The sequence below is a fragment of the Physeter macrocephalus genome, chromosome 19 (assembly GCF_002837175.3).
Source record: "Physeter macrocephalus isolate SW-GA chromosome 19, ASM283717v5, whole genome shotgun sequence".
Taxonomy (NCBI): domain Eukaryota; kingdom Metazoa; phylum Chordata; class Mammalia; order Artiodactyla; family Physeteridae; genus Physeter; species Physeter macrocephalus.
Window position 1 is genome coordinate 86187887 of NC_041232.1, and position 15472 is coordinate 86203358.

At 50.8% G+C, this 15472-nt stretch overlaps 1 protein-coding gene across 13 annotated transcripts in view; it reads left to right on the forward strand.

Annotated features, from left to right (window-relative positions):
- ZNF236 (zinc finger protein 236) overlaps positions 1-13373 on the forward strand; it is a 98204-nt gene extending 84831 nt beyond the window's left edge. For 7 of the 13 annotated variants that reach the window (XM_024133941.3, XM_024133940.3, XM_007126002.4 and 4 more), the window contains 6 exons: positions 265-452; positions 4770-4898; positions 5703-5900; positions 8046-8175; positions 9878-10054; positions 10866-13373. In XM_024133941.3, coding sequence (XP_023989709.1) covers positions 265-452; positions 4770-4898; positions 5703-5900; positions 8046-8175; positions 9878-10054; positions 10866-10990 — 947 coding nt within the window. In that variant the 3' untranslated portion in view covers positions 10991-13373. Of the gene's footprint in view, positions 1-264; positions 453-4655; positions 4899-5207; positions 5680-5702; positions 5901-6724; positions 8176-9877; positions 10055-10865 lie in introns of those variants that run through there. The other 6 variants (XR_008615920.1, XM_055080348.1, XM_007126004.4 and 3 more) reach the window with 6 other exon arrangements.
- The last annotated feature ends 2099 nt before the right edge of the window (positions 13374-15472 follow it).

Consider the following 15472-nt stretch of genomic DNA (forward strand, 5'->3'; position numbering starts at 1 on the left):
AGGGTCACTTTTTCACTCTCTTTTACGGCTTTTTTCTCTGTTTACACTTCAGAAGCAGAGTACTTTTACGTGTAAGGACGTGTAGATATTTACAAAAGCCTTGCCATAACGTTGGAATCAAAGATACTGTGATTTCCTTGATGCACTTTCACAAGCTTAGGCAATGTAAATGCTGATTATGACAGGTTCGTTCCTTTATGAAAATTGTCTTCCCGTGCGAGTAACATTGGACTTACCTACTTTCCCGTTTTGCCTTTTCTGTAGAACTTAATGCCGCAGCTGGAAGCCTGCCTTTGACAACACCCATGTCCCCGTCTGCCACGTCGGCCCAGAACCTGGTCATGTCCTCGTCGGGAGTGGGGGCAGAGGCCAGCGTCACGCTGACCCTGGCTGACACTCAGGGTTTGCTCTCCGGGGGGCTGGACACGGTCACGCTCAACATCGCTTCTCAGGTGGGTCCCTGTGCTCCTCCCGCCCCACGGGGTCGTTCCGGGGAGCTTGACTTATCCCTTTCCTGAGTGTGTGTTCTGAATACGCTCTTTCAAAGCTGAAGTGGTTTTTTTCGGATTAAATTGAAAAAGCAGTTTGCTAAATGCAAAGTGGGGAGTACAAGAAAATCCAGACAATACAGAAAATACCCAAACGGAACTCCACTTAACGTTTGAGTGTGTATACCCTTCTAAACCTTTCTATGCATACGTACAGATGCGTCTTTTCTGACTTTTACAGAAATGAGCTCACGTATATATCGTGTAGTGTCAACTTTTCCCCCTCATTAATTATATCGTGACTGTCCTCCCATCAGTGATTTTAGCAGTGCAGACGTTTGTAATGACTGTACCACCGTTTGTCTTGTAGATGGGTTTACTGAGGGGCGCTGCGTTGCATCCAGGGTTTTGTTATTAGTAGGGTGGAAATTCTTACGCTCTTTATCACTTACGTTCTTAGAGGAATCCCTGCAGTAGATGTGCTGGATGGAAGGGTGTACATTTTAGATAATGCATTGAGCTTAAGATGCCCAAAACCCTTTCACAGCTTAATTAGAAAACTTGTGAGAAAGGATGATTCATTACAGTGATGAATCCCTGTAGTAAAGCGCTGTCGGAGTTTCGACAGCGGACCTGTCTGCTGGTCCCTGTCTGTGCGTGTGCCTGGCTGTGTGCGTGCCCGGTCCCTGGCTGTGCGTGTCGCTGGCTGTGCGTGTCGCTGGCTGTGCGTGTCGCTGGCTGTGCGTGTCGCTGGCTGTGCGTGTCGCTGGCTGTGCGTGTCGCTGGCTGTGCGTGTCGCTGGCTGTGCGTGTCGCTGGCTGTGCGTGTCGCTGGCTGTGCGTGTCGCTGGCTGTGCGTGTCGCTGGCTGTGCGTGTCGCTGGCTGTGCGTGTCGCTGGCTGTGCGTGTCGCTGGCTGTGCGTGTCGCTGGCTGTGCGTGTCGCTGGCTGTGCGCGTCCCTGGCTGTGCGCGTCGCTGGCTGTGCGTGTCGCTGGCTGTGCGCATCCCTGGCTGTGCGTGTTGCCGGCTGTGTGTGTGCCCGTCTGTGTGTGTCCCTGGCTGTGCGTGTGCCCGGCTGTGCGCGTCGCTGGCTGTGCGCGTCCCTGGCTGTGCGCGTCCCTGGCTGTGCGTGTCGCTGGCTGTGCGTGTCGCTGGCTGTGCGCGTCCCTGGCTGTGCGCGTCGCTGGCTGTGCGTGTCGCTGGCTGTGCGTGTCGCCGGCTGTGCGTGTTGCCGGCTGTGTGTGTGCCCGTCTGTGTGTGTCCCTGGCTGTGCGCGTCGCTGGCTGTGCGCGTCGCTGGCTGTGCGTGTCCCTGGCTGTGTGTGTGCCCGGCTGTGTGTGTCCCTGGCTGTGCGTGTCGCTGGCTGTGCGTGTCGCTGGCTGTGCGTGTCCCTGGCTGTGTGTGTGCCTGGCTGTGAAGAGGCAGGCTGGGCAGCAGAGTAGACGCTCACCTGCTCTCCTGGCTGGAGCCTCGTCTCCGCTCTGGGTTCTCACTGTGCAGGGAAGCGCTGACGGCTGTGGAATCCAGAGCAGGGTCTCTTCTGATCCTGCCACAGGCGCATCCTGGCTGTTCTGACTGCGGGAAGATGGGTTAGCTCTTCTAGGTCCTCTCTCTTTCCCTTTGTAGAACGGGGATGTGTTCTCTGCTCGCTCTGGGCTCACACCCTGTGAGGTCCCCTGCCAGCACGCCCGGCCCTTTCTCCAGGGGAGACGTGGGACACTGCACACGAGGGGCTCCTGTCCCGGCCGACCAGAACGCTCCCTCCCAGGCGATTTTGTCTCTGCAGCCTGGGCCCCCTGAGCAGTTGAGGGGGAGCCCTGCTCCCCTCTGCCAGTGCTCAGGGGTCTACAAAATTCATGTGCGCCTGGGGAATGAGAATTATTACAATTTTCACCTCAGTGTAAATGAAATATGGCAAAGAAACAGACTGCAAGTAATAATACAAACCAAAAATAAGTGACTTCTAGATGATGCCATTTTAGCAGATTCAGGTCATCATTTCTGTAAGTATAGCTAATTATTGAGCATTTATTTTATTAGGCACTTGATTTTTGAATCAGGGCATTTGCATTAAGAATACTTAATATTAGCCTTTGAAACGCCAACCGTAAGCTAGTAAATCACATCGTATTCAGGATTTTTTTTTAATTAAGCTTTTTTATTTTGAGATAATTGTGGATTTGCAGGCAATTGTAAGAAATAACACTGATCCCGTGGACCCCCTACCCAGTTTGCCCAGTGGTAGCATTTTGTAAAACCAGGGCACCGCACCCTCCAGGTGTTGCCATTGGCACAGTCAGGACGCAGAACGTTGCCCATCCCCACAAGGATCCCTCAGGTTGCCCTTTTAGCCACATCTGCTGCCCCTTCCCCCTGACAACGGCTGATCTCTTCTACAATGTTGTCATTTCAAAACAAAAAGGAATTGTAATTTCCCCTTGATAAACCTGTATGAGCTAAGAGTCTCAGATGTCTTAGCTTTAGTTGGGAATATATGAATTTATTGAGCCAGCACTTCTTCAGGTGTGTCAGAATTTCTGGCCAGCAGTTGTATTTGTTCTTGATTAATAAAATAAGGAAATGTGAATTTATTAATTTTGATTGACAAATTTGATTAATTTTTCAAAATTGGGTACCAACACTGGGTACCAACTGTCTAATCAGAGTGGGGGCCAAGGCCAGCCACAGACACGCAAAAGTGCAGCAGTAACTGCTGTTTGAAGGGAGTAATATTCAACTGACCCCCCTGTGTAAGGGGGGTAGTGGACAGGATGCTTTATTAGGGTACCTAGGAACTTTTCAACCCATCCCACGTTCGTGTAAGAAAATTGGACTGATGGATGGAGATACCTAAAATATTATTTCACTTTTTAAAAAATTGCCTATGGAAAGTCAAGAATCTTAATTTAAGCTCTCTTTTGTCTAGAATCTAGATGACTTTGTAAATTTATTTTCTGCCCCACATACCCCATATTCTACCCCGTTGCCTTTGTTTAGCCATCTGCCTTGGGTAGCACCTTTCCAGTAAGAAGTGCGCCTGAAACCCTCAGACGGAGGAAGTGTTCACAGCGCCACCTTGCCCTGCGCCTCACCTCCCCGCCTGCTCCTCGGCTCTGTCTTCCCTGTTGGAGCTCGGCTTGTGTCGATCCCGCGAGGACATTAAGCAGCAGCCTTCACCTTCAGCTTACAGGGTTCCCGCGACATGGGCCATGTTCTTTATGGTCATGTGACCCCTTGCCCCTTTAGCATTGTGCATTGACGGGGGTTCTTCAGATTCATGGTTTTGAGTGAGTGTTTTGATGATGTGTGAAACACGCTCAGAATCAGCTTTAATTGTAGCAGTTCAAGTTGTATTCTTATTATGGAGCCAGCATTTGCAGTACAGTGTTGGTTCCTTTAGGTTGAACTTGGTCTCTGCACCCATCCCCTGCATCACCCTCACCACACCCATTCTCTCTCTCTGTCTCAGATTCACAGTCAGTTGATAAAGGTGTGCTGGCGTGGTAGTAAGACTCAAAGTCGTTTGGTATGGTGTAGCAAAACCGCATGTCTGTTCGTAAACAGATGTTCTTTATATATATATATATTTTTGACAGGGTTACTGAGATATAATTTATATATCGTAAAGTTCACCCGTGTATTTAAAGTGTGCAGTTTAATGGTCTTTAGTATATTTGCAGAGCTGTACAACCATCACCATATCTAATTTTAGAACAGTTCATCACCTGAGAAGAACCCTTGTCCCATTAGCAGTCAGCAGTCACTCCCCAAGTCCCTCCCTCGACCCCAGATCCACCCCAGCCCTGTAGGTCTCCCCCAGCCCCTGGCAGCCACTCATCCCCTCTCTGTCTGTAGATTTGCCTATTCTGGGCACTTCCCATAAATGGAATCATAGGACTCTGGTCCTTGTGACTGGCCTCCTTCACTGGCTTGCACACATTGGAGCCGTGTCATCATCATTCCGTTTTATTGACGAATACTGTTCCGTTGTGTAGCTGGACCACATTTTGTCTGTCCGTTCATCGGTTCATGGATATCGGGGTTCCCTTCCCGTTTGGGCTGTTGTGAATAGTGCTGCTGTGCACGTTCCTGTGCAAGGTTTCAAGTGGATGTAGGTTTTCGTTTCTCTGAGTGGAATTGCTGAGTCATTTGGTGATTCTGTGGTTAGCGTTTGAGGACCTGCCAGCTTGTTTTCCGAAGTTACTGCACCATAAGAGATCTTTTAAATAACGACGGGATTTGATCATGTTACAACTTCTAAAGCAGTAATCACCTCTGCCAGGGCCAGCAGTTCCCAGCCTTGCTCACGGACCCCGCTCTCTCGGGCCCCGGGGGTGCGGGCTCGCCCCAGGTCATCCTGGTGAGCCCCACTCCACAGCCGTCGGCAGCCTGTGAAGAAATCGCCTATCAGGTACAGCACACGTTTTATCCACAATCTCTCACAGTTTCCAAAACACGTAGCTTCAGAAGGGATGGGATGGAGGGTCCTGGAGAGTCCTGCATGGCCGGGCTCGGGGCCAGCCTGAGGAGGTGTGTCTCCCGAGGGACGAGCAGGTGCTGAGCAGGGAGGACCCGGGGGTGGGGGGTTAACACTGGGTCTCCTTTGTTCCATGATTTTCCAATAATGCGGAAATCTAGCTTTAAATTTATCACTATCTTCTTTATTTGCCCACCGATCAGATTGCACGTGGCCACTTATTTGCCTTTGTTCTTTTTGTAGGATTTCCTGTAAGACCTTTGCTGATTCTTTCAAGTCTTGCTACACTTGTTCATAGTATACACATTCACGTGTGTGTACATGACCTATTTGTCCTTTGACTAGTCCTTTTTCTTAAACGCAGTCTGGCAGCGGGGGTGAGGGTGGACAAACACTTACTAAACGATAGAGTTCCAGGTATAAAGGCCTAAAAGCTCCTGGAACTTTGCAGAGAAGTTAAGACGAGGGGTGAGGACCTCGCCCGCAGCAGCCACGACAGTGGCTCGGGGGCCGGGTCTGCGGCTGGGGTCCCAGCCGGTGCCGCGCCCCGCTCCCCAGAGCCTGCCCGGTCGGCGCGCTTGAGGCGCGCCTGAGCCGCTTCTTGCAGCTGCTGCCGCGGAGGCCGAGAGGCCGGCCACCTCCCACACGTGACAGCCGAGCTCGGGGGCTGGGTTCGGGGCGGGGGGCCTGTTCCCCTCGCGCCGGTCCCGTCAAGCTGGGATTTCTGGCCCGCTCCAGGTGACGGACGTGTCTCCTAGCCTGGCCCGGGGTGGGCAGCCCGAGAAGGAGGGCCGGCTGCACCAGTGCCTGGAGTGTGGCCGCACCTTCGCCTCGGCCGCCCTGCTGCTGCACCACAGCAAGGAGATGCACGGCCGGGAGCGCATCCACGTCTGCCCCGTGTGCAGGAAGGCCTTCAAGCGTGCCACGCACCTCAAGGTACGCCCCCGCCGCCCTCGCGCCAGCGTCGCTGCTCTTCACTTAAGGTCAGGGGCGCTGCGCGGGCCTAGGACTCAGTGGGGTCAGGACTCTTCCTAGTGAGCGACACGGTTCCCACCTCTTTTCGAGGAAAGGCCGGTGGAGGTGAACATTTTACAGATCACCTTGAGATGCCGTTTCTCCCATCGTGGGGACACGTATGAGAGCTCTGTCGGCACCTGTGAACAGGGCGCTGGGGAAGCAGGAACTTCCGTGGTGGCTGGCGGGCTGCAGAATTGGTCTGGCGTCCTGCAGGGGAATTAGGCGATACCTAACCACGCGAGAGCGGCTCGCGCCGTGAGAGTTGACACAAAGGCATATATGCCCGCCCGAGCTCAGGGTTAGGTCAGCGTTGTTCGTAGCTGCCAGTCATTGGAGGCAACCTGAGGGTCCCACTCTGCGACGTCCACACGGTAGAGGAAAGAATGAGGAAGGGTACTGTGATGTGACTTCCAGGACCACTGGTCAGGGGGAGTGCCCAGGCCTGTGACTTCGGGGCCAGGGCCCCTCCTCTGCTGCTGCTTAGTTTCCGAAAGCATGAGAATCCTGTGACGCCTGATTGCACAGTGAGACCCACACTTCCTTTTTCAGGGCCTTCCGAGGAGGCAGCCAGCCAGTCAGTAAACCGAGTTTCTGTTCTCCAGGCCTCCACCTGCCTGGCACCTCTTACTTTTTTCTACTGTTTTCTGAGATGAGAAACCCCAGTATTAATGTGTTCTGAAAAGAGGACTCCATGTTCGTTTTTAAAAGCAAAAAACTGACTGTCAAACGAACTCTTCTTGCAGAGGCTGCAGCCCGAGGTTGGCGAGGTTGGTGAGCGCTACTTATGACTGAGGGACCCCCAACCCCGTCCGACCTCTGTGTGAATTTGACTCTGTCGCTTAGAACCTCTGTGCTCCTGGTCAGGTCATGTAACATCTACAGCTTCAGTTTCCTACTTTATAAAATGAGGATGTTAATACTTACATTTTATGGTTATTTTGAGGAATATAAAGTACTTAAGCACTGCACTTAGCTCTTAGTAGACAGTACAGAAATTATAACTGTACTAATGTTACAGCCTGATAGAGAATAAATCCTTTTAAAGAGGGAAAAGAAAAAAAATGGTTAAAGAAAATTTAAGATGTTTAAAATCATATATGTTACTATATATAAGACATAACTTTTCCATAAACATCTAAAGTGGTGTGTTACACAGTTTGAAATACTAAATCTGGCCTTTTAATACCTATAAGTTACTTTCTCTTGATGACCTTTGGAAATCTGGAATTTTTAAAAAATTACATTGTGCCGGAAAATAAGGAAGTACCCATCACACCCACACGCAGTATATGACAGGACCGTGTCAGGGGGACACGGGGGCAACTGAAAGAGTTCCTAGGGGCCAAAGCTGGAACAGCCAGGGCAAGAAAACAAAGTAGAATTGGATTATAGCCCACAGTGCAAAACCTCCAGGGTCGTTACTGGTGGAAACGTGATCGACTGAACAGGCTAGTCTCCCGTGCAGAAGAATCCCGAGTGGCCCCTGTGGACGCTGCCCCCAAGAGGGGGTGGCCCTGTGCCTTAGGGGCGAGCAGTAGCAAGGGCACGTGATGGGAGGGGGTAAAAATGGCCGCCCTTCCCTGGAGGAACCTGACAGACGGTACCTGCGTGATCAGAGTCGGTGCCGGCAGTGATGGTGTTGTGGGATGGAAATGGCACGGTACTCCCCACGGCCCACAGCCCACAGCCCTGGTCTGGCGATGAGGAAAGCATCAGACACCTCTCAGTTGAGGGACATCCTGCAAAATATCCAACCGCTCCTCTGACACCTGCCATGGTGGCCGACGGGGAGGGAGGCCGAGATACTGCCCCACCCAGATGCAGCCCAGGGGCTTGCAGGGAGCCTGGGTCTCCCTGGCAAGCCACAGGCCCGGCCTCCCATCCACCGGGTACCACCTCCGCCTCTGCTCCGGGAGCGCCCGCGAGAGTCCTGATCGGAGGCGAGCCTGTGGTCCTCGTCCCGCTGACGGGCCTTTCTGCACTGGTTTTTCCTCTCCTGTTTCAAGTCTGTAAAGTTCTGTTATGATCTTCAGTATCCTTCACATGTGTGTTGGTCTTTACCAGGAGCACATGCAGACACATCAAGCCGGTCCTTCCCTGAGCTCTCAGAAGCCGAGGGTGTTCAAATGTGACACTTGTGAGAAGGCCTTTGCCAAACCAAGCCAGCTGGAGCGACACAGCCGCATCCACACAGGTGACCGCGCGGCGGGACCCCCGCAGCCATGCTTCGCTCTCCCCGCCCCTCCGTCTCCTCGGGCCGCGGGCTCGGCCTCCCGCCCTCTCTGGTCTCTGCGCCCCTCCAGGCCCCCATTCACCTGGCAGCCGGGCCAGAGCCCTCGGAGGCTCCCCGAGCACCCCCGGCAGAGCTGCCGCACCTCCCTGAGCCCCCGAGCCCCCCAGCCCCGGGCAGGTCTCCCCCACCCAGCGCTCTGTCTGGCGCCCACCCTTTGTCCAGTGCTCTCTGGCGGGTCATCGTCTAACCAGCCCTTCTGTCCCTTTGCCGGCCGTCTCTGACCCCCCTTCACACGACGCCTCCTCCCGAGAGGCCCTGCCCCGCTGGCGCCCCGGCTGGCGTGAGGGCCTCCTGTGTGGCCAGCAGGTGCCCGGCAGCCCATCCCGGCCCGTGGGCCGTGCGTCCTCTGGGATGCCCCTTGTCTGTCAGCGCAGACCCGGTGCCCACCGGGTGTCCAGCAAGTAGCTCTTGAGTGAAAAACAACCGTGCCGTTACTTCATAACGCATTCATTCAAAAGCATAATTAAGAGAAATGACTGTTTGCCGTTGTTAATTGCATAGATGCACGTGAAGGGTTTGGCACGTGTGTAAAGTGGGCACCTTGGGGCCGTCGCTGGGGCCACGTCCCTGCTCACGTGGGTGCCCCGTCCTCACTCCAGCTCCTGATGTCTTCCGCTTCCCCTTCTGTCTCCAGAGAATCCCGGCTTCTAAGGGTGGTGTGATTAGAGTGGGCCCCCAGAGTCATCCCCCTTTGGGGCACTCCCAGTCATCTGACTAGCGACCTGGTTCATCTGTGGCCGTTCTTCTTTCTCAGGCATGACGTCCTCATAGTCCCGGCCCCAGGGTTCAGGGCAGGAGACCTTGGGGGGCCATTTTTAGGACTCTGCCTGCCCTAGGCGAGCTGCAGGAAGACCTCCTTTGTCGTCGGCTGTGGAGGGACACCTGGGGGCTGAGGACCAGCTGCTCCCGGGGCGGCCCTGGGGGTGCTGGCACGTGACCCCGAGAGGCAGCCAGGCAGAGCACGTGGGAAAGAACCTTCTAGGCCAAGGGGAAAGGCTGTGCCAGGCCCTGGGGCAGGAGGGGACCGGGTCCCTGGGACTTGGAAGTGGGTGCGTGACAGCGAGGGGTGGCAGGACTGCCAGGGCCGCAGCGGGTGGCAGCAGAGAGAGAGGCTGCGTGGGGAGGGCCGGGCTCCGCAGTGTGGCTCTAGGGCAGGCGTTCACCTGGGCGGGCTCCCAGCAGAAGTCTCCCTTGGCAACTTTTCCCTCCATTTGTCAGTTTCCACTTCAGCTTGAAAGCAGTTAAGTACCATTTGAAACATATTGTATAAACCATACTTTTAGTCAGTTGGACTTGATATTCCCGTTTCCTTAATGTCTTTTTGCTTTTCTGCTCAAAATGGATTAGAAACATTTTGTTTGAACCCTATGTGCTCTACCTTTATTTCTGGGTGCTTCTGGGACTTTCCGTAGCGTTTGATCGAGGTGTCTTTCGTGGCTCCCCATGGAGTGGCCTTGCTGGAACCCTGTGGGTGAGCACCCTGAGCAAGGAACGTCCTTAGCCTGTCGTTAAACTCGCATCCCTTCTTTGGAGCTACTTTGTGCTGTGTGTGCTCGTCGAGCGCCATCTGTCAGGGACGCTGACTTGGGCTGTCTGTCCCCAGGGGAGCGGCCATTCCACTGCACCCTCTGCGAGAAGGCTTTCAACCAGAAGAGCGCGCTGCAGGTGCACATGAAGAAGCACACGGGGGAGCGGCCCTACCGCTGCAACTACTGCGTCATGGGCTTCACGCAGAAGAGCAACATGAAGCTGCACATGAAGCGGGCCCACAGCTACGCGGGTGAGGCGTCCTGGCTGCACGGCGCACGGGGCTCTGTGTGCTGAGCGGTCCGTGCCCGGCCGGCCCCCAGGGGTTGGCCCGCGTCCCCGCCTCAGGCTCAGGGTCCGGGTCGGGCGAGTCTCTTCCCTGTGGCCCCGTGTCCCTGAGCCGACTCCCCGGCACTGGTGCCGGCAGGGCCGGGACGCCCCTCTCTCCGCCTTGTTTCCCGCGTCGTCCAGGAGCACCCGCACCCTTTAGGGAGACAGGCAGGGGCCGGGGGCTTGGTGGGTGGCTGCAACACAGCCCGCGGAGTGTCTCCGACAAGTCAGGGAGGGTGACAGCCTGCGTCTCGGGCTCACTCTGCCGGTCTGGGTGCCGTGACCACGAGGGGAGTTGGACGGCCCGAGCGTGGCGGGAGTAGCGCCCAGGGCTCTCCTGGAGCCACAGGGGTAGGACCCTTCGTGTTGTGCAGTTTTTGAGGAAGAGGAAGTTGTAACGTCTACACGCTAGTGCTTCGTGCTTTACTTTCTGTTAGAAAAATCGTGCCTGTCGCTATCACTAGTATTAATTAGTAATCGCTCATCAAGGATGTCATATGAACATAGCCTTTATGAGCACAGGGAACAAGCGCTGTGTGCGTTCGTATTCAAGTAACAGTAATTGTCGTCACCGATGGAATTATGAAACCTGCAGCTCAGATGACTCTTTTTTCACCGGGAAGGAAAACAAATCAACTTAGGAATTTCTTGTCTCCGTTTAAGTTGTCCTTATTTAAATGTGAATAATTTTGTGCTAGTGAATGTCTGGGACTCTTTCTTTATCACCACGGCAGGAACCTTGCAGGAACCCGCCGGCCCCCAGGAGCACGGAGGGGAGGTGCTGAGCCGCGCGCTCCACCTGGACGAGGTGGAGCCGGAACCCGCGAGCGAGTGGCAGACCCTGGCCAACGTGTTCTGATGCAGCCCGGCCCCGAGAACGTTTCCAGAGTGAAGTGTGGAGAAGAGCTAAGCGCTTGGGATTTCTGTTTTGAAGCCTCAGGTGTTAAAAATGTTACCACAATAGCTATAAAAATTTTAGCTATAAAATTATCTAAGAATCAATGACTTTCAGAGACTTCAGGAAGAAAGCTGGGAGAAAGATGGAAGCACGTTGCTGTCATTCATCTGCAAATCACTGAACTCAGGTACTACATCAGCAGTCTCACCTACTCCGTGGCCAGTGCGTCTAGTTAAAAAGAAATTAACTGGATCTTACTCTCATTGTAGTGTGATTTCTTTGTATTAGCAAAGACAGAAGTTAACGTGGAAAAACCCAGATAGGTTTTCCTTCATGCTTTCTGTTATAAGAAGCATAGCTCATGAAACAAACATAAGATAGGTGCATGAAGTTCGGAAAAAATGTTACAACACGCAGGGAAGTTTTTTCCATCTTTTTCTCTGTGAATTATGAAATTAGTAGAAATTGACTCTAATTTTTAGTCTACCATAAGTTAATATAACTAATACCTTGAGAGATGGCTGGACCAGTTCTCTCTCCATTACAAATATCTAATCATTAGTGACAGGAATGCAGTGTCTGGGGCGTACACCCGGGGAGCAGAGTAAGCCTGACACGCAGGTGAGGATCCAGCCGTCCGCGCGGGTGATGCCACTCGCGCTGCCCGAGCTCATACTCGGGTACATGGGTCGGGCTCCCGCAGAAAGCACAAGCTGTGCACTGCAGGTCAGAAATCACAGAATGGTCTCCTGGGAGCAAAGGGACTGCAGCCCTGTCCGCCTCAGTAGTTAAGAAGCGTATTTGTACTTTGAGGGTAAGAACCTGTGCGAGCCCCGTGGTTTTCTCTTCGTGCATAAGCAGGTGTATTTTTTATTTCAGGGAATTCTTTAGTATCATCAATGGTGCCACGTTGAACATGTCCCAAACCAAATCCTGCCCCGCGCTGGGGCAGAGTGTGTGTTGTTCCCACAGCATTCCAAAGATGGAAACTTCTTGACTTCATGTGACTCTCTCCTTTGAAATTATTTATATGTTCTATATATAAATACATATGTACATATACAGATATATGGGCCTCTGTGTGGCCGAACAGTATATTTTGTAAATAAGCACTAGTCCCAGTTACAGAGAGAGCGACAGAGTTTTTACCTCCCAACGAGCACTTCAGATCAGTATTGTATTCATTTTATTAATAAATGGATATCCTTGTCATTGTGACATAAAGCTGGGGTTGGTTTTTTGTTTTTGTTTTTCCTGAAAAATAATCGCCTTTATTTTCTCTCTCATTGCCTCGCTGGTTTCAGAAGAGAGCAGTTTTATTATATAAATATTGTATGGACTTTGTATATTAAGAGAGGAGCTCATTTCAGATTCCTGAAGAAAGAGACATTTCACTGTTATTTTTTGAAGGGGCGTCTTTTGATTTTTTGTTGTTGTTCACGCTTCTGGCATATGTATATAAGGAATAAGATAGTGATATAAAACCTTTTGTTATGTGAAAATATTTAAGTCAGAAAACTGTTAAATAATATTACCTTTTTTTTCAAACTGCTTTATGTATTGTATATTTTTTTAAGGGAGGAAAAAAAAAAAAGCCTTATTTGACTTATTCTTGTGATGCTGGACTTGTATATCCTGAGGTTTTTCTTGGATGTCAGTGTGTATACCTGGCTGCAGTCTGTTATTCAGAATAATTGTAATTGCGCCAGAGTTTAAAGGTTTTGCTTTTAATGCACTTTTCTTTTATAATTTTGTATTAAACTATTTTAGAAATGTTGATTAATTTTGGTGAACAAATATCTCCAAAGTTGAAATGATTGAAATCTTAAAAATTTTGTTCTTGCTAGGTTATTTATTTTGGTTTCAGCATTAAATGTCATCTCAGGTCAGTCTCTAAAAGGGGTTTGTTTAATTCCTAATTGTATAGAAAGCATAGTTCAGTGAATTGTATTGGTGCACTGCCCAAGTAAGGCCTTACCAGGTGAATCTAAAGCCTACTTTTATTTTGGTTAACGAAAAAAAAAAAAAAAAAATCTATCAATAATCTGTTTTGTGAGTTTTCTCAGTTTATTATCAGGCAAACACAAGACATTAATGTATTCTTTTGATTTACTTCCTAATTATAAAAGCTGCTTCTTTGCAAGACATTCCTTGAAAAATAAGGTTTTGTAAAGACATAATATCACTTGAACTTTTTGGTGGAGTGGAGTACAGGTTGATCTTTATACTTTACTGGTTGATAAAAAGTCTTCTGACAAGAGATTTCTAGTCTCCTGCATAACCAGGGTTTTGAGGATAGATAATTGTATTTTTTAAAATATCTCATCATAGCGTATCTGCTTTGGAAATAACAATAAATAAAAAATGAAGTTAGGAAATGTGATTAATTTTTTTTCTTTTAAAATATTTAACATAAAATAGTTTGGCACATGAATTCCTTTCAAGCTCAGGTAGGTACGTTTTTACAGAAAAGAACTTTAATGATATTTTCCTGTACCTCTGCACTTGATGAACGCTACCCTTGCAAGCTTTATTTGCAGATCTTCAAACTAAAAATCAGGATATGGAGTGATGACAGGCAGGCCGTCTGTGTTAGGTAGCAGTGTCTTTTGTTTTCACTGTTGGCCGTATTCAGTGGTATCCTGGTCGTTTAAGTGCCTTTAGAAAGGGCATGACTGTCCTTAACTGTCTTCTGTGGTAAAGTAACGGTGAAGCTCTTAAGTAAGCGGAAGGAATGCGTTCCCTTCCCACGGATGATACTGAACTGGAAACTGGGATGTGGCTCACAGGGCACTGGGGAGCAGGAGGGAGCTGCACAAGTGGCCGTGTCTGCGTAAAATGGCGGTAGGTGCAAGTGGAAACACCTTTGCAGAAATGTGCACTCCCACGCCCTGCCCCAGGCTCTCCTTTGTCCCTCTTAAAGGCGGCAGGCGTGTGGTTGGAGGGTCCTGCAAGAACGGGGCTCTGCCTGCAGCCTGTCGGTTCAGCAGGAAGTCCCTCAAACGTCTCCTTATCCTCTGATAGGACGCCACTGACAGAACAAGGAGAATCGTTCCTGAGGTGAGTAGTTCTCACCCTTCGTCAAGTGTCCATCTCACCCAGTGTCAGCACTGAACTAGCGAGTGTTTCTCCAGAACAGTATTTTGTAACTCCTGCCCGTTGCCGTTTGTGAGCTTGAGTTTTACAAGAACACCAGTATTTATGCGCCAGAGGTGCGTGCATTAGTACAGGGGCGGAACTCTGAAAAGGAGGTGGGTTTCTGTTCTTCCCACGAGTTTCCTCTTTGCAGAAGAATATTGATAACTCGTGAAGATACAAATTTTTAACATTAAAAGATCATCACTCAGATTTATGTAAATCTGAAATAGTTAAGGTGATTTTTATTTTTTCCTCGGCTTTGCTCAGAGGGAATGGTAAGAAGTTTGCTGTTCTTATTGCTTGTTTGTAGAAAGAATATTGCTCTATTAGTGTTTAAAATATGGCAGGTGGGGGAAGGGGGCTGTTCTTTCAGAAATGATCAGATTGTGGCCCATTTGTTCCCTCTACTGTGGATTGCAACTATTTAAAATGGCCCAGCTGAGTTTTTCCAGAATGCGTGGCTTTTTGGTGGTGTAAGATTGCTGCGGATATTTAAACACAGTCAAGGGCATGAGTTTACGGTGCGTCTTGGGCTCGGGCAGAGCTGGGAAGTCAGGCCTTGGGGCCTCAGGTCAGATTAGCCAGGGTGCTGACGGGCCGCCTGTCTTTGGGCAACTCGGTTCACTCGGTTCACTTCTCTGGTCTGTAAAATTAGGTGATTAGATGTCTTCCTTCCCAGCTCGAGGACCTATTCTTAACCAGTGAGCTGTGGTGTATCGGGAGGTAGTTCTCCAGGGGTCTGTCTCATTTCTGCAAGTCTTAGGGGTAAAGCGCTGGCCACCTCTGCCCCATGATCTCTTCAAAGCAGTTTGAAGAGAATACGACCTCGGGAGAGAGGACATCTTCCTCCAGAGCCAAGTGATGCTTTTCTTACTGACCCGTGTAATCAAGGTATGTCTCACCGAGGCAAAGGTCAGGCCGGCTTGCTGTGTGTTTATTGGAGACTCGGGTTCCCAAAGCCCCTGCTTCCTCTCCCAGGACACGACACCCTGGTGCAGGCATCACCTGGCCCGCTTTGGGCTGCGTGTGGAGGTCGGGGCCTGGGGTATCAACACAGACGCCGGAGCTCTGGTGCCTCCTCCTTCTGTGAGTTGCCAACCCCTGCTCTCTGGCCCGGGAGCCTCGGTCTCCTGCCAGCACCCGGGAAGCTGGCGGGTCTCCTTCTAAGCCGGCAGGTGGGGAGAATTTCCCACATTTCACAGTTGTTGGCAATATGTTCCCGGCTCAGTGTACTCTATGAATGGAAAATTTTTTTTACAAATGTCAATGATTAATTTATTCTGCACCATCCATAGCGTTATTTCT